The 24,812-nt window shown below is 42.9% G+C and overlaps 2 protein-coding genes across 5 annotated transcripts; one reads left to right on the top strand and one right to left on the bottom strand.

The window, feature by feature from the left end:
• The first annotated feature begins 7,675 nt into the window (after positions 1-7,675).
• Positions 7,676-20,609, top strand: LY6G6F (lymphocyte antigen 6 family member G6F). Of its 4 annotated transcripts, XR_002321987.2 has the most exons (7): positions 7,698-7,837; positions 8,920-9,246; positions 9,561-9,824; positions 11,364-11,525; positions 11,816-11,882; positions 12,035-12,541; positions 13,248-13,605. XR_002321987.2 is itself a non-coding variant. In XM_078155471.1 (6 exons), exons 1-6 carry the CDS (start codon positions 7,774-7,776, stop codon positions 20,585-20,587), a joined length of 1,146 nt encoding a protein of 381 aa, XP_078011597.1. In that variant the 5' UTR covers positions 7,676-7,773; the 3' UTR covers positions 20,588-20,609. The 4 variants fall into 4 exon arrangements, 3 of the variants coding, with proteins under 3 accessions (XP_078011597.1, XP_078011596.1, XP_078011598.1); XM_078155471.1 differs by lacking the exons at positions 11,816-11,882; positions 12,035-12,541; positions 13,248-13,605 and adding exons at positions 19,752-19,856; positions 20,364-20,609 and having other exon boundaries at positions 7,676-7,837; XM_078155470.1 differs by lacking the exons at positions 11,816-11,882; positions 12,035-12,541; positions 13,248-13,605 and adding exons at positions 19,719-19,856; positions 20,364-20,609 and having other exon boundaries at positions 7,676-7,837.
• Positions 18,064-24,793, bottom strand: LY6G6C (lymphocyte antigen 6 family member G6C). The gene is given in 4 exon segments (XM_020974329.2): positions 18,064-22,433; positions 22,738-22,810; positions 22,812-22,849; positions 24,413-24,793. Coding segments are annotated over 4 exon segments (369 nt in total). The 5' UTR covers positions 24,465-24,793; the 3' UTR covers positions 18,064-22,227.
• Between the last annotated feature and the right edge of the window lie 19 nt (positions 24,794-24,812).

The following is a 24,812-nucleotide window of genomic DNA, read 5'->3' as shown; positions in this document are numbered from 1 at the left end:
ATATGAGCATGAGTAAGCACAGAGCAGGCGGTTGGCACTTTTAGTTAATGTATCAATCTTCTTATTGACCACTGAGAAGGAAGAGTCCATGGCTGAGTGGGTCTTTAAAAAGGGAGTAACCTCCACTTCTGGTGCTCTTTTCCTTTTTTTTTTTTTTTGGTTAGGCAAGGGGGTTAAGTGGCTTGCCCAGGGTCACACAGCTAGTAAGTGTTGTTGCAGGCTGAGAGGTTGAGATATTGTGACCCCTCAAAAACCAGAGTACAGGACTGGCCGTCTGGAAGGAATTCACAGACTCAAGCATTCTTTAATTCAAGGTGGCAAAGATTTATTGTTACGCTTTTCAGCGGGCAAGGATTCTTAAAGGATCCTGCAACCTTAGAGAGGTACAGGTAAAGTTTATACAGGATAAAATGCAATAAAACATATGTCAAATATGCTAACTAGGGGATTCAGGGTGGGATTAGGGAGTGGTTAAGGAGTGGTCAGTTCTCAATTGAAACTCAAGATAAGAAAAGTCCCATTATTCAAGAGAGTATCTGGTCCCAGACATCCTGGGCCCAGTGATAACAAACAGGAAGAATACTGATCAGCTCTATCTGGTCCTGGAATTTACTGACACAGGAAGGGGTGTTTTTAGTTCACTCAGAAAAAGATTAATTTAGGTTTTTGGCCCTTATTGGGGCTCAATTGATCTTAAATGATTATCAAGGGACAGTGTTTCTGAGGCTAGGGAGAAATTGGGACCCAAGTACAAGCACCCAAACATAATCACCCAAGCATAAGCACCCAAGCACCCCAACAGTGTTATATGTCTGAGGCTGGATCTAGGGCCAGTGCTCTATCCACTGCACCATCTAGCTGCCCTTTGGTGCTCTTTTCGTCCAAAACCCATATCAGAACTATTTGAAGCCACTTCCTGTGAAAGATGGTAAGAAGGACAACCATGTTGCAGTGGGTATATGGCAGCTAAAGCTCTACACTGCTTCTTTTCTTTTCTTTTTTTTTCATTCCTGAGCTTAGGTAAATGAATATCAATCTTCACATGAACATGTCCAGACCTGGATGCCATCTTGTGGGTTAGAGAGGTTCTGTGGTCCTGAGTCCTTTGGTTAGATCTGACTAGCAAACAGCAAAGGAAGAAGTCTCTGGCAACTACTTGGGTGTTCTTTCATTTATTTATTTGAGGCAATGGGGGGGGTTGCAACTTACCTGGGGTCACACAGCTAGTAAATGTCAAGTGTCTAAGGCTAGATTTGAACTCAGGTCCTCCTGACTCCAGTGCCCTATCCACTATAGCCCCCAGCTGCCACCTAGCAGCCCCTACTTCATTGTTCTTAGAGCAGATGACCATTAACAAGAGGATGAACTCAAATCCCTGGGCAGCCTTGGCAAAAGAAATGGACCAGTAGTTGTTTGCACAGTGCAGAGGGAAGGTGAAATGTGGAGTGTGTGTCTATTCAGTGGTTCCACAGACTGATTCAATTCCAGTGTTTATGATTCAATCTCTTTGAAGATTATAACAATAGTTATGTTACTGATTGCTTCAGTCTTGTCAATGCATGATGAATATTTTTGTGTCTTTTAGCACTTCTTAATGTGTATAGGAAATAAACACCTGTCACATTCCTGATTTATATTGTGATCCATCCTTTTGTGGAGACCCTGAACTTGAGTCAAAGACTAAGCTATGTGAAATATTTCTCCAGGGCACTGGAGTGAAACAAGCCAAAGAATATAAGGAAGCCTAACTCATGTCATTAGAGGCCAGGCTCCTCCAGGATGAAACCCAGTACAGATTACCATGTGTGAGCCCACAGAAGAGGTGTTCTTTATTGGAGAGTAAGATTGCCTCATCCTCTCTGAGCCCAGACATGGTTATTATTGCTAAACATAGATAACGATAAATACACAGAATTACATGATGACCCTGCCCTTCTAGACTTACTCCACATTTATTCCCTCCAAACCCTCTTCATTCCAGCCAAACTCAATGACTTAATAATGTCCCTCTGAGTAATCATTCTATTTTCTGCCTTCACCATCCCCGTGTCTGGAATATAGTGACTCTTTCACCTCCACCTCTTGGCATCCTTGTCTTCCTTCAAGGCTCAGCTAAAGTGTCACCTTCTGGGGGAAGCCTTTCCTGAGATCTCGAATTGTCAGTGTTCTCTTCTTCCTCAAATTATCTTCTCTTTACTTGTTACATTGTAGCTGCTGAGTAGAATGTAAGCTCCTTAAGGTCAGAAACTACTTTGGGATATTAGTTTCTATTCCTAGGTCCTAGACCAGTGCCTGGCACATAGCAGTCAATCAGCAAGTTAACAAGCATTAATTAAGGGTTTACTATACACCAAGCACCGTACTGAGTGCAAGAGATACAAAGAAAAGCAAAAATGTGGTCTCTTTTTTTTTAATAATTTTTTTTTTCCATATGCCTTTGAGTTGAAAATTTTTTCTCCCTTTTCCTCCCCCCCCCACCCTCCCCAAGACGGCGCACAATCTGATATAGGCTTTACATTTATATACCCATTAAACATATTTTCACATTAGTGAAGTAAGTAAAAATTAAAACCAATAGGAGGAACCATCAGAAAGATGAAACAAAACTCAACAGAAGGTAAAAATAAGTGAGAGCAATTTGACTTCCATAGTTCTTTCTTTGGATGTGGACAGCATTTTCCATCCTGAGGCCTCTGGAGATGTCTTAGATCCTCGTAATGCTGAGAAGGGTTCAGTTTAACATTCTTAGTCATAGCATAACGTGGCTGCTATTGTGTACAAAGTCCTCTTGGTTCTGCTCACTGCACTCAGCATCAGACCATATAAGTCTTTCCAGGTTTTTCTGAAGTCAGCCTGTTCATCATTTCTTATAGCACAATAGTATTCCATTACATTCATATACCACAATTTGCTTAGCCATTCCCCAACCAATGGGCATCCTCTCAATTTCCAATTCTTTGCCACCACAAAAAGAGCTGCTATGAATATTTTTGCACATGTGGGTCCTTTTCTCATTTGTTTGATCTCTTTGGGATATAGCCCTAGAAGTGCTATTGCTGGATCAAAGGGTATGCACATTTTTGTAGCCCTTTGGGCATAGTTCCAAATTGTTCTCCAAAATGGTTGGATCATTTCACAACTCCACCAACAATGTATTAGCGTTCCAATTTTCCCACATCTTCTCCAACATTTATCATTTTCCTGTTTTGTGATGTTGGCCAATCTGATAGGTGTGATGTGGTACCTCAGAGTTGTTTTGATTTGCATTTCTCTAATCAATAACGATTTAGAGCATTTTTTCATATGACTATAGATGGCTTTAATTTCTTCATCTGAAAGGAGTGAGTCAGTATCATCCTGGAAGGAGGTCTCAAGTACACAACCCCAGGGATCTGTCCCTGACCCTGTGCTGATTTTTATCAGTGATTTGGATAAAAACATAGCTGTCATGTTTTTCAAATTTACAGATAACACAAATCTGAAAAAGATAGCTAACTGGGATGACAGTCAATAATGTTCTAAAACTATTTCGACAAGCTAGGATTGTGGGATGAATATAATGAAATTTTGATAGGCCAGACTCCACCAGAATTGACCTGGTTTGCATGTATTGATCCATTCCAGGCTAAACATATGCAATTCTCTCAACCAAAAGGTAGGTTCTTCTCCTTCCAACTCTCTGGCTCTTTGTTCCCCCATCCTATAGATGAGACTCTCTCTTTTTTTTAAAATCGCATTAATTTATTTTGATTTATCAATAATCACTTCCATATGCTGTTGAGTTTAAAATTTTTCTCCCCTTTCCTCCCCACCACCCTCCCCAAGATGGCGCACAACCTAATATAGGCTACACATTTACATTCCTATTAAACATATTTTCACATTAGTGGTGTTGTAAGTAAAAATTAAAACCAATCGGAGGAACCATCAGAAAGAGGAAACAAAACTCAACAGAAGAGAAAAAAATAGCAATTCAACTTCCATAGTTCTTTCATTGGATGCAGATAGCATTTTCCATCACGAGGCCTCTGGAGATAGGTCTAAGATCTTTGTATTGCTGAGAAGGGTTAAGTTTATGAATATTAGTCATCGTACAACGTGACTGTTATTGTGTACAATGTTCTCTTGGTTCTGCTCATTTCACTCAGCATCAGACCTTACAAGTCTTTCCAGGTTTTTCTGAAGTCAGCCTGTTCATCATTTCTTATATAGCACAATAGTATTCCATTACATTCATATACCACCCCTTGGATACTTTTTCCTCTGTAAACTTTTGCACCGCTACTCTGTACTGTTCCTCCTTCTGATTGTTCATTCTCAGTCTCCTTTATTGCTTCTTTATCACATCATATCACTAATCATGGGTGTCCTCCAAAAGTGTCTAAGGTCCTCTTCTATATTTATACTGTTTTACTTGTCAGTGTCATGAGCTCCTATGGGATTGATAATCAATAATCATCTCTGTGCTGATGAATCCCAGTTCTATATATCTAGCCATGGTCTCTCTCACCTATACTTCTTCAGTCCATCCTCCACTCAGTTGCCAAGGTGAATTTTTCTAAAGCATAGGTCTGACCATGTCTCACACACACACGCTGCTTCATACCTATTTCCTATTCCCTCCAGGATCAAATATAAATTACTTTGTTGGACTTTTTTTTTGTGAGGCAGTTGGGGTTAAATGACTCACCTAGGATCACACAGCTAGTTAAGTGTCTGAAGTAAGATTTGAACTCAGGTCCTCCTGATTCCAGGACCAGTACTCTATCCACTGTACCACCAAGCTGTCCCTTGTTTGACTTTTAAAGGTCTTCACAACCTTGCCTCTTGCTGTATTTCTAGTGTTTAACACAGTACTTCCCTCCTCCTCTATGGTCCAGTCTTACTTCTTGTTATTCTCCACTTCCTATATCCATACTTTTGCACTGGCTGCTCCCCATGTCTGGAATGCTCTGCCCCCTCAACTCCACTTCTTAGAATCCCTGACTTTTTTTAAATCCCTAAGAGTTTTTTCCCATTCTCCCAACCTACTAGTACCTTCCTTTCTAAGACTGTTCCATCTACTCTATATACTTAAATGAGTTAACATGTGTAAAGCACTTTGCAAACCTTCAAGTATTATATAAATGTTGTTGTTCAGTCACTTCCGTTATGTCGGACTCATTATGACCCCATTTGGGGTTTTCTTTTTGATTTTTTTGTTTTTTGTTTTGTTTTGTTTTTGGTTGGGCAGTGGGGGTTAAGTGACTTGCCTAGGGTCACACAGCTAGTAAGTGTTATGTGTCTGAGGCCCGATTTGAACTCAGGTCTTTCTGAATCCAGGGCTGGTGCTCTATCCACTGCTCCACCTAGCTGCCCCTTATTTGCGGTTTTCTTAACAAAGATACATGAGTGGTTTGCTATTTCCTTCTCCACCTCATTTTACAGATGAGGATACTGAGGCAAACAAGGTTAAGTGATTTGCCAAAGGTCATACAACTAGTAAATGTCTGAGGCCTTTTGTGGGGGCATTTTTCATCTTTTTTGCTTTAAAAAATACTATTTGTTATATGGGATGGTTTTCTGGTGGGGGGGAGCCATAATAATATGACTGTTTTAGAAGGAAGGAGTTAACTTGGAAAAATATCTTTGGAGCAGGTTTATCTGATAAAAGTCTCATTTCCAGAAGATACAAAGAATTGATTCAAATTTATAAGAACAAGAGTCATTCGATCCCAACTGATAAATCATCAAAAGATGTGAATAAGCAGTTCTCAAAAAAAAGCATCCAAATGATATATCAACAGCCATAAGAAAACATGCTCCAAATCACTGATAATTCAAAAAATGCAAATTGACACAACCCCAAAATTCTACTTCACACCTATTAGACTGGCAAAGATGACCAAAAAATATAAATGACAAATGTAGAGGCTGTGGGAAAACAGGCACATTAATGCACTGTTAAGGGAAATGTGAATGGGTACAGCCATTTTGGAAAACAATTTAGAACTGTGTCCCACAGATCATTAAGCTGTATATAATCTTTTACCCAGCTATACCACCACTAGGCCCACCACTACTACCAAAGGAATCAAAGAAAGAAAGTGCAAAAATATTTCTAGCAAAAACTTTTGTGGTGGCAAAGAGCCAGAAACTAAAGGGGTATCCACCATTTGGGGAATGATGAACAAATGGTGGTATGTGGATGTAGTGGAATAGTATTATACTGTAAGAAATGATCAAAGGAGCAGTTTCAGAGAAACCTGAGAACACTTGTGTGAATTGGTGCAGTGTGAAATGAGCGGTACCAGAACAATAACAGCAACAATGTATACAATAACAGCAACAAAAGACAACTCTGATTGACACATTGACCATCTATGACTGCAGAGGATTTAGGATGAAGCATGTAACCCTCCTTCTGACAGAAAGTTATAGAATAAGGTATACATTTTTGACATGGCCAATGTTAGAATTTGTTTTGATTTACTATGCATATTTGTTTCAAGGGTTTTTCTTTTTCCCTTCTTTTTTCAATGGGGAAAGGTAGAAGAGAGAGAAAATAGATTTTTGTTCATTGAAAATAATTTAATCAAAAAAAAAACAAGGAAAGGAAAGCTATAGGCAAGCCCTTGACTGGAATACCACCTGCATTCTGGGAGCCAATGGATATCCAAGCTAGGATTTTTCTATTATTGAATACAAAAAAATGCCAATAAAAGCCATAATTTCTAACGAAGGAAATGAAGGAGGAGATAAAAAATGTCAATAAAAATTTAAATAAAAAATTAAAATAGCATTTAGATTCCTACTCTCAGGGAAATCCCAGTCTGATGGAGGAATGAGAGGTATACCAGGAAACAATGACCAATACATTATACTTTACTAAGAACAACTCAGAGTCACAAGGGGCTGGAGCTAGAAAAAAAATAAACCCTTAGAAATTACCTAGTCAATCCACCTCATTTTGAAGATAGGGAAACTGAGATCTGGAAAAGGGAAGTAAATTGCCCAGTTGATTCAATGGATTGAGTAAATTGAGGATAGGCCAAAAAGAGAGAGTAGTACAGAGCTGAGACAAGCTATTTGTCCACTCTAGGCAAGATTTGATTACTGTGCCCCCTGTGTTACTGTCTATCAGAGACTGTCTTCATCATAATAATTGCACCATAAATACATATATGTCTTGGGATTCTCTGGCATTAAAAATATATACTTGGAAAAAAAAAGCATTAGGGGCAGGTAGGTGGTGCAATGGATAGAGCACTAACCCTGGAGTCAGGAGGACCTGAGTTCAAATCCAGCTTCAGACATATAACACTTACTGGAAGTGTGACCCTTGGCAAGTCACTTAACCCCATTGCCTAGCCAAAAAAGCATTAAAAAGTGTCTCTTATTTTGGCCCCCCTTATTTTGCTGTGCCAAAGACAGTCATGTGCCCCTAATCGAAAAGCTGTGCAAAGGCTTGAGAGTTTCTAAATATGGCATAATGTTCTATCAACTATAATCCTTTCTGGGTTACAGGAAATGGTCAGTGGGCCCCTCCATATGTGAAAGCCCTGGGAGTCCATGAAGGGCTGAAGGGACTCCCCCAACACACACCCTAGAGAGGCCACTATCCTCTTATCTCCAGTGGACAGAATAGCTGTTAGTTTATTATTGCTTGCATTCTCATCTCCATGGGGGTACCATATCATCCAGGCCCCTGGAACTATGGTCTGTTATCTTGACCCTATTTCCTTCTTAGGACACTCATCTCCCTGTGAAAGCATTCTTGTGTAGATACTTCCCATGGCTTGCATACTCCTCTGCTTCTTATTTCTCCTACTCCCATTCATCTCTCAGATCTCCTCAGGTGAGTAGCAGTGGGTGGAGTCCTCAAGATTAGGGGTCTTACACTTTTCTCTGGATGAGGGGTGGGGAAGGAGGGGTGTTCTGATGTTAGTGTGGAGGTGTGTTCCTAATCTTCACTGACACAGCAACACAAGAGAATTGCCCATTATCTCTACCTCCCCCATATGTAATGATGAAATCAAGCCAAGGAGACTGTGGAAATAAATAGGGTACAGGGCATAACCGTTCTGATCCAGGGATGGTAGGAGGGACTGCCTAGAGGCAGGCTGGGGAAAGAAAAAGAGAACAGCAACTCATGTATCTCTATCTAGTAGTGGCGGTGGAGTATGACAGGCACCTTCATCCATGACCTAATGGTAATTTTTTCTCCCATTGACACCTTTGTTTAAATTTCCTTTGGTTCACTTGTCCAGTGTCTTCAGACCTCTTTTGGTAACTCCATTCTTGGAAAGAGTCTTGAAAGGCAAAATTTGGATTGGGTTTCCCTATTGTTTCCCAATCTTTTTGCATGATTCCATTCTTAGGAAAGGGAGTCAAGAAAGGGAAATCCATTTCTCCCTTTCCAGCTAGAGCTTGGTTATGTCTCCCATTATGTCTTCCTTCCCATAAAAGGAAAAAATTTTCCTTCCATTCTTCTCTGCAACTGCATTCTACAGCTTGAGAAAGAGTATCCTCCCACAGGTAATATTAATAATAATAATAAGCTAACATTTATATAGTGCCTACTATGTGCCAGGCACTGTGCGAGGTAAGCACTTTATAATTATTATTTCATTTACCTTACAATAACCCTGGGAGGAAGGTGCTATTATTATCTCCATTTTACAGATGGGGAAACTGAGGCAAACAGGTTAAATGACTTGTCCAGGAACACATAGCTATTTAGTATCTGAGACTAGATTTGAACTCATGTCTTCCTGAGTCCAGACTTGGTGCTCTATCCACTGTGTTACCTAGAACAATCAAGAATATGACAAAGCCTATAAGGAGAAAGGAAGAAAGAAGTCAGTCAGATGGGGGTAGGGTGGGGTCTGTTCCCTCTTTTTGGACTAACCTCCTATCAATCACCCTTCTTCCAAATAGGTCATATCCTGTCTGCATATGTGGCCCTCAGGGAGACTGTGGAACTACCATGCCCTGAACCACCTACCTTGTATGGAGATGAGGAGCTATCATGGTTCCGAAGCCCTGTGTCTGGATTCCCTACTATCTTAGTGATCCGTATCCCCATGGCTAACAAGCCTCCAAAGATAGAGACCTTGAGGGAAGTCAGGCTAAGTCTGCTGGGGAATAATTCCCTGTGGCTAGAAGGGGCTAAAGAGGAGGATGCAGGACGATACTGGTGTGCTCTGCTTGGCAAATATTTCAAGTACCATAACTGGAGGGTATATGACCTCTCTGTGATCAGAGGTGAGAGGGAGTTTGTGGAATCTCTTGGGGATAAAGAGAAGAGAGAGGATACAGGGGGCCAAGGGAGTCTCAAAGGAAATGGGGAGACCTCTGGGGAGAGGATAGAGGGAGAATATGTGGTCATGAAGCCCCTTGCCAGGTTCTTCTGTCATCACAATAATCCATTTCCCTGAGAACACTGAGCTCTGAAGATGAAGGAAGCTAGGTAAAAGCCACTGGCTGCCCCAGTTGTTCACTGGGACTGTAGGGGTTTGGTGAACATGGGTGATAATACAGTGTATTGCTTCCTCCTCCCCCTTTTTTTTTCCCAACAGGCTTCCAGCTATCAGCAAAAACTACTGATGGTTCTCTCTGCTCAATACTGGTCTGTTCAGTGGTCTCAGCAGTTTTCCTAGACTCTGTGGCTTGGCTGGAAGAGAAGGGGAAGGTGAAGGGTAGGATGGAGACTTTCATGGGAAAGAATGCTTCCCTTCTCATGGTGTGTCCTGTGGAGGGAACCTCCGAGTCCCGTAGCCGAAAGGCCAGAAGCATTCGTTGCATTTTCCCCCAGAACAAGGGCATCAGTTTCAACCTGACAGGTGAATTTGAGGAAGGGAATAATATTAAAAATAATAGTTCACATTTGTATAGCTATTTAAGATTGAGGGAAAAAACCCACTTTTTTCCCCAATAATCTTGTGCAGTCGATACTGCAATAGAATTGTGTTGTTACTATTACTACTGTTGTAAAATAACCCATTGTAGGGTAGGAACTGGAATTGTGACCCTGGGCAAGTCATTTAAACTCTCAGAGCCTGTTTCCTTATCAGTAAAACACAGATAGTAATACCTATACTTCTTATCTTCCAAGGTCATTGTGAGTCATACACAAATATATAAAAATAAAAATGTAAATGTGAGTTGTTATAAGAATAACTCATAGAGGGGAGAGGATGATGAAACCCAAGTACTTTTGGTGTAACGGTCTGCAATCTAAAATTATCAAATGCTTTTTGATAGAGGAGTAGAAAGGGGAGAAAATAACACGCACACAAAATTTCTGATGGCTGTTAAAGAAAGGATATGTGTGCACTGATGCTAGAATTGCACACTGCTGGAAAGGGGACAGAGAAGAGAGAAGAAAAATAATCCTAGTGGAATAGTACATTAGACAGAAAAGAGTGATATTATGATGCTGTTTGGTGGGGCACAGTCCATTTCAAGGGACTGGGGAAGAACCATGGAAATAAAAAAGAAACCATCCACATATTTCAGGAAGAAAAGACCATTATAGAAGTAAGAGATAGGAGGAAAGGAAAAATTCATTTTCATGTAAGAATCGCCCCCTATTATTAAGAAGTTGGGAAATAATGTAGTTCTTTGGGGGGGGGCTAGGCAATGGGGTTAAGTGACTTGCCCAGGGTCACACAGCTAGTAAATGTCAAGTGTCTGAGGCTGGATTTCAACTCAGGTCCTCCTGACTCTAGGGCTGTTGCTCTATCCACTTAGCCACCTAGCTGCCCCTATGATGTAGTTCTTTAATATGATTTTTCTCTTTGGGATTGAGGTAGACAGTAGAATGTGTGGCAATAGGTTGCTCTGGTCACACTTAACAATTGTACAGAAGCCTTCTATTGTGAGAGGGAAAATAATATAGTAGAAAGAACAAGTTGAGTAATCCTAACTAGCTGTGTGACCTCAGGTAAGTCACTTTATCTCTCTGATCTCTCCTCTGTAAAGTGACAGGGTTGGAGTAAAAGATAAGATCTCTTCCAGTACAAGAATTCTGTAAATCTGTACTAGTAGGAGAGCTAGCTATTCCCTACCTGAAATCATCTGTTTTTATAGGGAATGTAATTTGGAATGAGGATGAGGGCTTTTCCATTGGCTTTCCCACACACACCCCAACCTCTCATCCTCATCCTGAGTCATTTCTCATCTCCCCTCAACCACTTATTAACAATGTGATCCTGAGTAAGTTACTTAACCCCTTTCAGCCTCAGTTTCTCCATCTATAAAATGGGGATAGTAGTAGCACCTATATCACAAAGTTGCTGTAAAGCTCAAATGAGACAATTACATAAAGCATTTTGTAAACCTTGAGGATCTAAATAAAATTATTATTATTCTCCTTTTAGCTGCGGCCTCCCCAAATGCCCTTCCTGCTCACTGTGTGATCTCACCAACCTGGGATATCCAAAAGATCCTGTTGCTGCTTTGTATTGTGGGACAGGGGGTCACCATCCTGGCCCTGGGAATAGTTCTGTGGAGACGCCGGAACCATGGGGCCCATTACAGAGGTTTGTCTACCTTCTCCAACACACACACACACACACACACACACACACACACACACACACACTCACACATATACAACACGAGAGAGGAAGAAGGGGAAAAGACATTTGGGCAGAGCTATAGAAAAGGCTCTGGAACCCAGACTTCTCCATTCCTCACCCTCTAAACTCCCCATGATTTCTGATGGTAGGAGAAACTGATCAGTAAGAAGTGAACAGGAGTACAGTGCTGGCTGTTTGTGTGTTTGTGCGTTTGTGTAATCCTTCTGCCACTTCTTTATACTCCTCCACAGATAACTCCACTTCTCATTTCAAGCCAGAAACTGAGGTTTATGAAAATATCCACTTGACCATCCCCAGGTGAGGAAGGAACTAGAAGGCCAGGTGCCTGAGTCCCTAATATAGTGCAGTAAGAGAGAAACAAAAAACTTGGGTATTTGAAGAGATGGGAAATATGTTAGTGGTCTGTTTCTCTATTTTCTTACCCACCCTCTCCTTCCACTATCTCTCAGCCCACCTGCCCCTAGGACCATGTGATCTTGATGATGTCATCTGCAAGGAGAAGGGATCTGCAGGTCTCCTTGGAAACCCAGGATGAAACAAAGCTCCTGTTACCTCATCAAAAACATGGGGGCTTGGGAGACAGTACTACCTCTGTTTCTCTTGTCTCCTCTGGGGAGAACTGTTGCGGGGAGGGAAGAGAGGGGAAAGGATGTTTCACAAATGAAATTATGTTGTCACCTATCTCCTAGTGTGCACCCAAGCCAGTTTCAACATTGGGGAATGCTGTGGTCAGCTGGGTGCGGGTGGGTGCAGAAGTAAGGAGGTGACATTAAAGACAGAGAGAAGGGAGGCTAAGAACAAAAAGAAGAACAAGACCAAGGGAAGGAGGGGGGCCCACAGAGGAAAAGACTGAGGAAAAAGAGGACTGAAGGGCAGCGAGAGAGGGAAACTAATGGGCAAATTGAAAAGAAAAACTTAGAGCTGGACATGTCTCCTGTTGTCTCATCCTCCTAAAAGTGAGTCATGAAAGAAGTCAAAAGGATCAGGTACCTGCTAATCTCCTGGCATTACACAGCTGGAGAGAATTGTCATTTTACTGGAAGGGTGAATGAATTCAGGCCGCAGAGAGCTTCAGGGAGCAGAATCCCACTAGGACATACACATGCATGCATACACACATACATACAGACAGACAGACATACACATACTACACACAGTCTTCACCTTATTTTTCCAGAGAGAAATGTCCAAACCAGTTTCCAGAACTGTTATTAGCCACACCCTCTCCACTGCCCATGAATCCCTTAGTTCCCTATATATGTCCTTGCCCTTCTTGCCCCCATGTCCCCTAAGAGTGACCTTCCTGGAGGTATGGTGGGCCCAAGGGACTGCACTCTTTTTTTTTTGGCTAGGCAATGGGGTTAAGTGACTTGCCCAGGGTCACACAACTAGTTAGGGTTATGTATGTGAGGCTGGATTTAAACTCAGGTCATCCTGAATTCAGGGCCAGTGCTCTATCCACTTCACCACCTAGCTGCCCCTGTGGTTATTCTCTTGGACATCCAGGCTGAAGGGAATATTTTATCCCTTTTCCCCTAGAACTTTAAGGGTTGGTGCCAGCATCTAGATTAACCCAGGCTCCTAAGCCGTTATCTCCACCCTGTTGGCTCTCTTTTCACACACAACTCCCTCATATCTCTTTTTTCCCTCCTTCTGCAACAGAGAAATTCGGACTGGGGGTTTGGGGTAGGATGAGGAAAGTCTGACACCCACCTTCTCTATCCCCTGAGGACCTCTAGAAAAGAAGAAACGTCCAGAAAGTGATACTCCATCTATCTCATGATCTTGCCTTTTGGAAAAGTTATCTTGGAGGAGAGGAGGAAGATACTCCATGACTGGATCTTGGCTCCACCTATTGGGTCCACAGCCTAGAGCAGGGGTTCTCAACTTTTTTAGGTCCCTGTCCCCCTTGGCTTTCAGTAAACCTTCACATACTACTTATTCTATGTAAAATTCTAGAAATAAATTCTGGAGTTTACCATGCAAGTATAACAAGAGAAATAAAGTAGATCAATTTCAATTATATGATACAGTTACCTACCAATATTCCCTATACTCTTTGACAAGCTTCTCCTACTGCCCTGGGGGTATACATACCACAGCTTGGGAACCTGAGGCTTAGAGTCTCTCTGGCCTTCATCACCCTTCCTCCCCTCCACATACATTCCCTTCTCCCTCCCGCCCCACCCTCCCTGTCCCCAATCTCCAAGTTACCTGATCCTACAGAAAACTACTAGGGGAATGGGGGGAAGGAGGAGGAAGGTCCTTTTAAGTCAAAATCTTTGGAACTGGAAAAGGGAAGGGAATTGGACTGTGATACCCCTCCTTCCTCAATATATTCTCCTTTTTTGTTTTGTGAGGCAATTGGGGTTAAGTGACTTGCCCAGGGTCACACAGCTAGTAAGTTTCAAGTGTCTGAGGCTGGACTCGATATATTCTCAATCTCATTTTTGCTCCCCTCAAGAAACCCATCTCCTGCTACTGAGAGTTCTGCTAGCTGCTCAAGGCTCAGAAATCATTTACCTTTCTGCAAGCTTCCTCAGGGTATGAAAAGGATCTCAGGCAGTGCCTTAAGATTAGGGGGATCACAAGGTCCACTAGAGGAGGTCTGTTGCTGCCTGCTGGGTTAGGGTCAGTGAAGCTCAGACCAGGGAGACTGCAGCTAGCCTTGGCTCAGCCCGGCTCTGGTCCTTGGAAGCATCAGCCGAGCATGCAGCTCTGGGGCAATGAGTTATAAAAGCTCCCATCCTAATATGTAGTGTGTAGCCAGGGAAAGCAGCCCAAGACCTCCATCTCTGGAAACAGAAAGGGAGTGTGGATCAAAACTAGAAGATGAAAGAGGGAGACTGAATGAAGGGGTGGAGTGAGGGCAGAGGGGGACCCAGGGGGTAGGGCTGGGTAAGTTTGGTTGCCCATGAGGACTTCTCCCACAAAACCTGAGCAAGGCTTCAAGTGTAACAGTGGAGCCATTGGGCAGTTGGGGCAGAGAGCCTAGTTGGGAGAGCAGGTCTCAAACAACACAGGACAGTCAAAGGGAATGGGGGTGGGAGAGACAGTACAACAAAGACATGGAAAGGAAGAGACAGACATCGAGGGGAGAGAAACAGAGACAGAAGGTGTACAACGGAGACTGATGAAAGGATCAAAGGATTTAATGAAGGAAGGACCTTAGAGGTCATCTAATTTAAGCTCTCATTTTACAGATGGGGAATTTGAGGGGAGAAAGAGCAATTGAGAGAAGGGAAAAAGGAAAGAGAGGGGAAGAGATATTAAGGAGGGGGGAAGGAAAAGGAAGAAGATATCAGAAATAATGGATACAGAGATAGAAGGGGAGACAAAAACTTGGAGATATAGAGAAATAAGGAGACAGACATAAAAAGTGGAGGGAGAAAGATAACTGAGCAGGGGCAACTAGGTGGTGAAGTGGATAGAGCACTGGCCCTGGAGTCAGGGGAACCCGAGTTCAAATCTGGTCTCAGACCAACAATTGACACTTTCTAGCTCTGTGGCCCTGGGCAAGTCACTAACCCCATTGCCTAGCAAAAAATTTTTAAAAAGAAAGACAATTGAGCCAAGACAATTTTATCCACAACAGCTTTTATATAGCACTTTAAGGTTTGCAAAGCACTGCGCATATATTACCTCATTTGATCCTTTAAAAAAAAATAACCCTGTGAGGTTTTCCCCTGTTTTCCCTCCAGCTCCCAGTTCTCTCACCTTCCTTCCCAACACAAGTATGAGTGTATGCACAGACACAGTCATCTCCTGGTTCCCACATCTGAGTCACTTACTTCTTTCTTTTTCTTTTTTTTGTCTAGGCAGTGGGGTTAAGTGACTTGCCCAGGGTCACACAGCTAATAAATGTCAAGTGTCTGAGATCAAATTTGAACTCAGGTCCTCCTGACTCCAGGGCCAGTGCTCTATCCACCTCACCACCTAGCTGCCCCTTACCTACTTCTTTCTTACTTGAATGCTACAGAGGTGGGAAATCTGTGGCCCTCTAGGCTCTCAAGTGCAGCCCTTTGACTGAATCCAAACTTCGCAGAACAAATCCCCTTAATAAAAGGATTTGTTCTGTAAAACATGGACTCAATCAAAAGGCTGCACCTAAGGACTTAGAAGGACACATGGGGCCTTAAAGCCACAGGTTCCCCACCCCTGACCTAAGTCCTTATATCCCTTTCCCCTTTCCCAAAGCTGCTTTCACCCATAATTCCAGAGAGGATCAAGGGTTTCATTGCTCCAACGGTAGAGGAAGTTGGAGAGGGGAGAGGATAGTAGAGTATGTGGAAGTAGTATTGTTCAGCTCTCTCCTACTATTTCAACAAAGATGAAGAAAGAGCATTGTACCCAGCAGTGATCCCAAGGAGAAACCACCATGAGTCATTTTTCCAGCCCAGGACAGCATAAGGAGATAGAGAGAGGTCTGGCAGACACTGGGGAAGGAATCTAGCCAGGAAGATCTATGCAAAACTTTTTAGATTCTTGCCTTGAGCTGCTCCTAAGATCCTTGAAGAACATAGCATTCAATATATGGGGAAAAAAGAGCAATAGGACCCCAAAGAATACAGAATAGGACCAAACAAGATCCCAACATTCCCTCCAAAAGTGGGGAGAGCCTGGCCCTAGCACAAAGTTCCAATGTAAAAAGTAAGGCTAGAAGAATGAGGTCTTTTTTTAATGAAAAATTTTTTATAGTTTTATTTTATTTATTAAAAAAAAAGAAAGAAACCTATAATAAAGAACTGCTGCGGAGCCAGGAACGTCCAAGGTAAAAACCCAGAGGGAGAGAATAATTCCAGAACATCTACATGTAAAACCTCAAAAAAAAAAAAACCCAGGCAGCTTGTCCATGAGGTCAACTAGAATTACTAGAAGAAATGGAATGAATTTTAAAATGAAATAAGGTTTTAGAAAAAGAAGTAAGAATAACTTATTGAAATAAATTTAATTTTAAAAAAGATAAGAAACAAGAGGATAGACTTGGAAGGAGATTAACAGCTTAGTAACAGAATCCCTACAAAATTAGAATAATACACAAAAAAATTAATAACCCCATGAGAAGACAAGAAATATTAGAACAATGTCCAAAGACCAAAGAAAATTGAAGAAAAAATAGGGTACCACAAATCAAAACCAACTGATCCAGTGATCCAGAAGAGTTTGGAGAAAAATCCATAAAACATTGAACTATCTTGAAAGCCACAATTCACCACCACCCATGCAAAAAAAAAAAAAAGCCGGGGTACCATACTCCAAGAAATCATGAATGCAACTCCAAGGCAAAGTGCAAATACAAGAATCTACCATTCACCTCCTGAAAGAAACTCTAAAATGAAAATTGCAATGAACATCACAGCCAAAACCCAAAGCTTTGAGATCAAAGAAAAAATTTGCAATTATTCTGAAAGATTTCAAGTAAGTGAGAAGCCACAATCAGGACCATACAAGATTTGGCAGCTAGCACAAAAAGAAGAGGAAATTGGATATAGGAAATTGGAAAAGAACGGAGGGAAATGCAGAGATCAGAATAAGAAATCCATGAGTCTAATATTCATATGTCGTGTGCTCTGGGATCCTCAAATCTTGGGAAGTCACTGGGTTGCATTGGGAGAGGCAGACAGACTAGCCTTGTCAGGGAATTTGAGAAAGAAAGAGCCTAGTGTTTCCCACATCTGTGTTTCCTTAACCTGGACAAGCCCTTTCCCCTCCCTCTATACCTATTACCTTCCATATTCCTCTTTCCTCTAGTCTTTCACTCCAATGATGGTGCTCTCTATTCTCTTTTCTGTCCATCTCATAGCTCTCTAAGTACTTTTCTGTCAACAGTTTAAATCTGTCATTTTCACCTCCATTTTCTTTCCCTGTCTCTTTCTCATTCTCTTCTCTCCCTCTTTCTTCTTTCCTCTACTTTCTCATTACTTTTTTCTCTTTCACATTTCTTTCTTTCCCGTCTTGCTTCTTTAATTTTTTCCTTTCTTTCCTATCATTTTCTTCCTTCACCCTTTTTTCTCATCTCTTCCTACCCTTTTCTTTTTTCTTATCTCATCTCTCATTTTCCTTTTTCTCTCCTTTTTTTCTTTCTTCTCTCTCCTTTTTCCTCACTCATTTCTCTTATCTTTTCCTCTCCTTTTCTTCTTCCTCTTTCTTTTCCTTATCCTTCCTTTACTTTCCCCCTCCCTCTTTCTTCTCCTTGCTCTTCCCTTTCTGATCTCTTAATTTTCTCTTTCCTTTCCTCCCTCTCTTTTATTTCTCTTCTCATCTTATCTTTCCTTACTCATATCTTCTCTTTATCCTATCTGGTTTTTTTCCCTTTCTCATTTTATTCCTTTTACCTTTGCACCATCTTCTATGTCTTCTTTACTCTTTCTCTCTCCCTCTCTTAATGTATTGGTACCTCTGTGTAATCGAAAAGATTACTTACTGTGCAGTTTCAATTTAGGTTCAGATCTCAAGATATAATGACACATACTCAGTATAAACTTAACAAATAATTACATTTATTTTACAATATTAATAATGATTAAGGCAAAACACACACATAAAGATAAGAATAACATTCAATATAATAAGTAATAATCAAAGAAAAGGGGGAATAAGAAAAGAAAGGATACACACTCACTGACCAGGTGATCTCAAATACCTAATAGACCAGGGAGATGGAAGAACAGCCAAGAGGTCTTGGTCAGGAGGCAATGGGGCAGTGTCCCACTCCAACTCAAGAGAAGCCGTGCATAAGTTCTGCTTCTGACCAACAGAGATTCGGCGTCCCTATCCCTGGCATCAAAGTACTCCAAAAATCCCTTTCCAAATGACCCCTTTTATATCTATGTAAACCAGGGAAAGACAAATCTTAATATTTTGTTTTGTGCACGAAACAATCCTTGGTGAGCGCTCAGGTCCAGGTATGCATACATCTTAACAAAGGTTGGGGCTTGATCAGAGCCCCAAATACCTGTTTGTTGTGTAAGTCTCCAAGGAGTGATCAATTCCTTGGACAATTATACACCTTTCTCAAGAAAAACGTTCCTTGAGATGAATTGCTTTCCCAGGTAACATAGTTTGTTGGTTATTTAATGTTCCATCTCCATGGTCACTCCAATTTATCTTTATGTCAGGTCATGAGGCACAGGGGGCTGGGGAGGATCTATCCTCCTCAGTTTCCCTTACACTCTTTTCCCCACACTGAATTGAAAAGTTACCCAAGTTGCCATAACCTAAAGATATGTGTGAAGAATGTAGGAACCTTTGGGAAGGCCATCAGGGTACGAGGGGTGGGGTAGGGGAATGACCCCACCCAGCCTCAGTTCCCTTTGATTCATTACAGCTTCCATGTTCCAAACCTATAATTTATCCCTCCTAGTTTTACTACTATGAAAGAAAGAGTTAAATCATTGTTTTGTTCTGTTTGTTTGGGAAAGATGGAGTTTGTGGAGAGAATCAGAAGAGGGATACAGGATATGGAAGTTCTAAGAGATCTGGTCAAGGGACACAGATCTCTACTTAAAGCTCTATTGGGATTGAGTGGGGAGGTGCTATTGGTCTTCAAGAGTGAGGGAGGGCATCATTTACAGTGCCTGGCACATAGTGAGCATTTAATAAATATGCTTTATCTAAAAAACAAAGAACTAGGGAAGGGACATGGTTTTCTGACAGAAAAATTATGTGAGTGGGGGAGAATTAAGACCTTTGAGAGACAAAAGACTGTCTGGAAAGGATTTGGGGGGCGTGGTCATAGGGGCTTTAGAAGATGCTAGGATCTCTGTCAGTGTTTAGAGGCCACACCCAAGTCCCACCTGGGGCCCCCTGGTTTGGTGAGGTGAGGCATGACTCTGCCTCCTTTTTTTATTGCCCTGTAAAGCCCAGCACTAGGGGGATATAAGCCAGCTGCTTTGGTGTGGGGGGTGGGAGGGAGGAAGAGAGAGACTAGAGGAAAAGTAACATCATGAGCTCTGAAATCCTCTGGATCCTGCTGTGTACCCTGCTGGGGAAAACCCTAGGTGAGGGGGGAGACCCAAGCATCTGGTTCTGCTAGCCCCGTACTCTATGTCTTCCTGTCTCCCCATCCTCCTGTTCTCCTGGGGACCCAGGTATCTGGTCTCCCAGCTGATCTTTTCACTGTCTTCGGATCAGGCAATCGAATACGATGTTATGATTGTAATCCAGATGGTCCCTGCACTGAGATTGTAAGAACATGTGAGGAGGGCGAGCGCTGTGGATTCCTGGAGCAGAGACTCAATCAAGAAGAGCAGGTCAAGTTTCCAGGGAACCGTGAGTCTGGCAATCTATTTCCTCTTTTCACTCCTCTGGAGAAGGAACCCAACTCCTGATCATTCATCCTCCCTTAAAGATCTAAGCATATACATGCTCCTTCTCCAAGTCCTCATTCCCTTCTCCTTCCCTTCAAAAAGGAAAGGATATGATACATTTATTTAGACTTCTGTTAGAATCCAATTCTTCCCAAGAGATGGGAGGGAGGGAGGAAGGGAGCATAGAGGGAGAATGGTCAAATTTTAAAAGAAGCAAATTCTTAAGCTAAATGATTTAATAGTCTAATGTAGAAATTTTAGGCATAAAATAAAAAGTAAGGTAGACATTTTAAGGGTAAGCTACAATGGGACCTTCATGCTATCTTTGAAATCACCCCAAGTAGGCAACTATCCATTCCACCTGTAAATCACTCTGTAGCCATTTATTTAAAAGCCAGTTTTTCTCCATATCTTCTTTCTTCTCAAAGTAAAATTCCCAACTCCAAACAGTACTTGTTCTCTCCTACAGCCACAGTCACCCTGATCCACCACCGCCCTACCTGTGTGGTTGCCCATCGCTGTGAACAGCAGGAAACAGAGTTGGTGGGTGGTGTGTCCTATACCACTCACAGTAGCTGTTGCCATGGTGACCTCTGCAATGGTGCTGCGACTACTATGATTCCTAGCATTGCCTTGGCTACTCTGGTGGCCACCACACTGGCTTGGATCCTTCCAGGACTGTGGGGAGGGTAATGGCATTGCTATATAGGCACAGGGAGTGAGTAGGGCTGTGATACCCTCCTCCAATGTCTATTAAACTCTACTGACTGATTTACAGCTGAGCAGAAAATTCACATGTTGTGATGGGATTGGGGCGAGGGAATGCAAGGGAGGAAAATGGAAATAGGGCTTGGGGGCCTCAGGAAGTGATCAAATCTCAGCAGCCAGGGACCCCAAGAGATGATGAGAGTACTTGGAGTGCCTGCTAGATGCTGTTGTTGGGGAAAACCTTCCAAAACCCTGAAACGAGGTATGTAGGTGATGGAAGAGTGTCTTGAGTACTCAGTGAGGGTGACCAGGCCTCCCTAGAGCTATCTGTCTGTGTGTTGTCCTACCCGGCCTTCCCCCTTTCCCCCCACCCTATATACACCTTAGCAAATAAGACAGGGTTGTTTGGAACTCAGAGGAGACAGGAGACAGTTGGGGCAGCTATTTAAGGGTTGTTTCCCAGGCCTGAGACTTTCCCCTAAAAAACAGCCAAAAATCTCAGAGTTAAGGAAAACCATAGCTACTAGAATCCTTGGCAGGGAATTGCTCCTACCTCAGTCTAATCCTTCTCACCCAGCTGAAGTCTCAAGACTACCTGCAGCTCTGGATGAAAAGTCCTCAAGGGGTGTGGTCCGTACAACATGTTCCCCCAAACATTAGGTCCTCTGCCAATTCTCCAGGCAGAGGTAGGAACAGAAGAGGCCAGAAAAACTTGTTGATCCAGATCCTCCCTTCTCCACCCCAAACAGAGAAATTCCCTGAGGGAGCTTCAGGGATAAACAACTTGGGTGCCCCAAGAGATCATGAGTCTTAGGTATCAGGATGGGGGCAATGCCAAAGCTTAGGGGAGGGGACACTTGAATCTGTGGACAATAAAGCACAGGATTCTTTGGAAAACAGACATTTATTCCAATGGGGCTAGGCATGAGTGAGGTTAAGGGAGTGGTACCTGTTGCCAGGGTTCAGGGAATCAGACCCTACAGAGAAGGACCATCACATCCCACCTGGAATCTATATTGACGACTGTATAAGAACTCCCACTTCAGGCCCAGACTTCAGTCTCCCTGCTGGAGAAACCTTGGTGGGGAAGAGACCTGGGTAGATGAATGGAGGTGGGGGATAACCGGGAGGGGAGGTGAAGGAATCGGAGAGAGACAATTCTGGGAAAGAAGGGAAGGTCAAGAAGATACTAGCGTAGTTGAAAAAAAAAACAACGGACTGAAATTCATGATGATCCCATTACAGCTCTAACATTCGACAGTTCCCTGACCATGGGAAATGACTGGGAGAAAACTGAAATGAGTGGGGAAAAGAAGTCCAGAGAAAGGTCATTAAATGGAACTACATGAACCATAGCATTTAAAAATGGGAAAGACCTTAGAAATTACCTAGTCCTGCCTTCTCACTTTTACAGAGGAAACTGAGACCCTGAGAGTCCAAGGTCCAAGGTTTCACAGATAGTAAGCAGTAGAGAGCTGGATTTCTAACTCCAAATTCAGTGCTCTTTCCACAACACCAGAATACAGGGAGACATTCTAGAGGGCACAGGGAGATTAAGGGGCTAAGGACAGAATGAAGTGGGAAGATGTAAGGGTGGGATCTGGGGCTGAACAAACTGTTGAGTTTCAGTGTAGAAGCCAGAAGCCAAGGCCAGCAAAAGGGGTGAGGAGGCTGAGGCTCAGGACTGGAGAAGGGCGAGGTGCAAAGCTATTGCAGGAGTCTCTTCTGCAGCAAGTGGTATTGTAGGTTAACTCATTGGTTTTGTTGATGCCCTCTATGCAGGGTTCCTTAGCTGAACCACACCGGAGTTTGGAGTAAAGCCACATCTTACCTGGGGGGAGAAGGACACAGAGGATCAGCCAGAAGAGACCCTCATACTGCCCCCACCTTCCTCACCCTCTGTAACTCAGTCTCCAGGTTGTGCGTTTTACTCTCCATCTCTCTGCTTTTTCCTCTCCTCTCCCTTCTGCTCTTTCCTTCTTGGTCCTATTTTATTCTCTTTCTGTTGCCTACCCAAGTCTGATATCAGCACCAGTCTCAGTCTTTTCCCTTCTCTTTTCCCATTCAGTTCTACTTCTATTCCCTTCTGCCCTCGCTCCCCCGCCCCCCCCCCGCCTAAAGTGGGTCCTTTTTACCTAAGTAGACATCTGTGGTCAAACACTGATGTCCTTGTTCCAGGAGACAGGATTTTCGATCCACACAGCCAACCCACAGGGAATGTGTTGCAGGAGTGACAGCGAATGTCAGCTGGGAAGACAGAGAATATGATAGGCTCTGGTTGGAAACCCAAACTCATTCCTGAGGGGAATGGGAAGCTAAGGGGAGGCAAATCACCTGGGGAACTCCACGGTAAATTCCTCATCCTGCTGGCTCCAGTGAAGAAGATAAAGATATTTGGAAAGTATTCTCCACAGGTGTGGGGTGGGGCTGTTGGTTTTGAAAAGATCTACATCTCATCCTTGTTAACATCAGTTCCCTCTCTACGCCTGCCCATTGGCTGAGTCACAAAAGAGGCAGTACTGCCAAAGAAAACAGAGGGAGGGAGAAACAGAGTGAAGAGTTTCCATCAGAGAGAATGGGACTGGAAGAAAAAACCTGGAAAACTAAAGGGGGTGGGAGAACAATATGGGAAGAGATCATAGGAGAAGATAGGGGAGGATGGAATTGGACAAGAGTCAATATGAGAAGAAAGTAGAAGGATGGAAATTAGAGTAAGGAGAGTGGAGATAGGGAAGAACTAAAATGTGGGATACCAGAAAGGAAAACCAGAAAGAATAAGGAAAGATCATTATGGAAAATAAAAGTCACAAAAAGGACACAGAAATTGGGTCTGGGGGATGATTGTTCTCTGGGAACTATGTCCTGGAGTAGCCTAGAGCAAAAAGGAGAACAGCTAGCTTCCAATTCCTTATCCTGAACTCCTACCTTACAATCTAAAGAAGAGACATGGGTTGGAGAGGAAGACTCACCCTAAACAATCCCACAGAACATTCCAGAAATGAAAGAGAGTGAATTCAGAAATCTCTGCCCAAGCTCTCATCCTCAGCTAATTCAAGGCTTGTGATGGCAAATGACCTAATAGACAATGGGTACTTGGGAGTCTAATCCTTGGAGAGGCTGACCTAAATGGAAGCCTATTCACTCTCCCACCCAAACAAAATACCCCGCCCCCAGAATGATTTGACTCAGGTATCACCTCCACAGCAACTATAGTGATGTCTCCCAAATAGGTCCTAGGGACTCTTCTGGAGGTGACTCAGAAGCTAAGAGTCACCTCAAAGGTCCCTTTAGCTCCAGTGTGGAGATGGAGTTGCCCCAAGCCCAAACCTTAGGCTTTGGAAAAGGTGCAGGAGTGGGCTCCTAAGGGGAGCAGGGGCTACAAGAAAGAACAAGGACTAGGCAAACTATACTTCTTGACCCCTCATAAAAGTGGGTGCTGGTTCAGGAAAAGGGGGAGGAAGGAGAGCAGAAAAGAGATAGAATGCTAAGTACTTGAGAACAAGCACAAAGAAGGTGCAAAGAACTAAAGAGCTTAGTCCTTGAGGAATGAGAACTGGGGGAGGAAGAGGCTTGAGAGCACCAGGAAACTAAAATAAAAGATATCTAAGGCTCCAAGGGGAATGTGTGTTGGAGATTGGCCAAGAGAGCAAAGGGCTTTTGGGGGCTTGGATCCCTTGAACCCTGAGAAGAGTGCTGGGGAAGGAGAATGGAAATCAAGGGCCTGAGAAGCTCAACACCTAGATCCCTAAGCAGGATCTAGGGATTGAGGGCAGAAGCCAACTGAACACCTGGGTTCCCCATAGAGCTCACCTGAAGCCCAGCAGACCAATGCTGAGAGGCTGAGGAGCAAAAAGGTATTCATGGTTTGGTTGTTGGAGATGACAGAAGAAGCTGATAAAGATTCCAAGGATCCAACTCTTAGAAGGGAGGGAAATATTTGGGATTTATAGTTACAAAGGCCCCTCCCCTTCTGACCCAAGGCAGCACCTCCTTTCTCAGTTTCATCTGATTGGGGACAGAGAGTATAGGGTGGAGAAAGGAAAGCTGAAGGCTGAGGAAGCCCCTCTCCCCCCCAAAAAAAGATTTTTGGGTCCCTTTAGTAGACAAAAGCCATCTGTAGTTCAGTATAGCCTGCCCCCCCAAAAAAAATCCTTTTACCTTCCCAAGAGAAATAGAGAGGGGATTGTGACATCACCAAAACCCATTGTGA

This window comes from Phascolarctos cinereus, unplaced genomic scaffold (genome assembly GCF_003287225.1).
Source record: "Phascolarctos cinereus isolate Bilbo 61053 unplaced genomic scaffold, phaCin_HiC Scaffold_5;HRSCAF=322, whole genome shotgun sequence".
NCBI lineage: Eukaryota > Metazoa > Chordata > Mammalia > Diprotodontia > Phascolarctidae > Phascolarctos > Phascolarctos cinereus.
The sequence above is the reverse complement of the archived record's forward strand: the minus strand, read 5'-3'. Positions and strand labels throughout refer to the sequence as shown.

Excerpts from the sequence above, each read along its gene's own strand:
- LY6G6F (XM_078155470.1), top strand. The coding sequence starts at position 7,774 with ATGGCTTGCATACTCCTCTGCTTCTTATTTCTCCTACTCCCATTCATC. Across the intron at positions 9,247-9,560 it reads TGACCTCTCTGTGATCAGAG|GCTTCCAGCTATCAGCAAAA; the intron begins GTGAGAGGGAGT and ends TTTTCCCAACAG. Across the intron at positions 19,857-20,363 it reads GGTCAAGTTTCCAGGGAACC|CCACAGTCACCCTGATCCAC; the intron begins GTGAGTCTGGCA and ends TCTCTCCTACAG.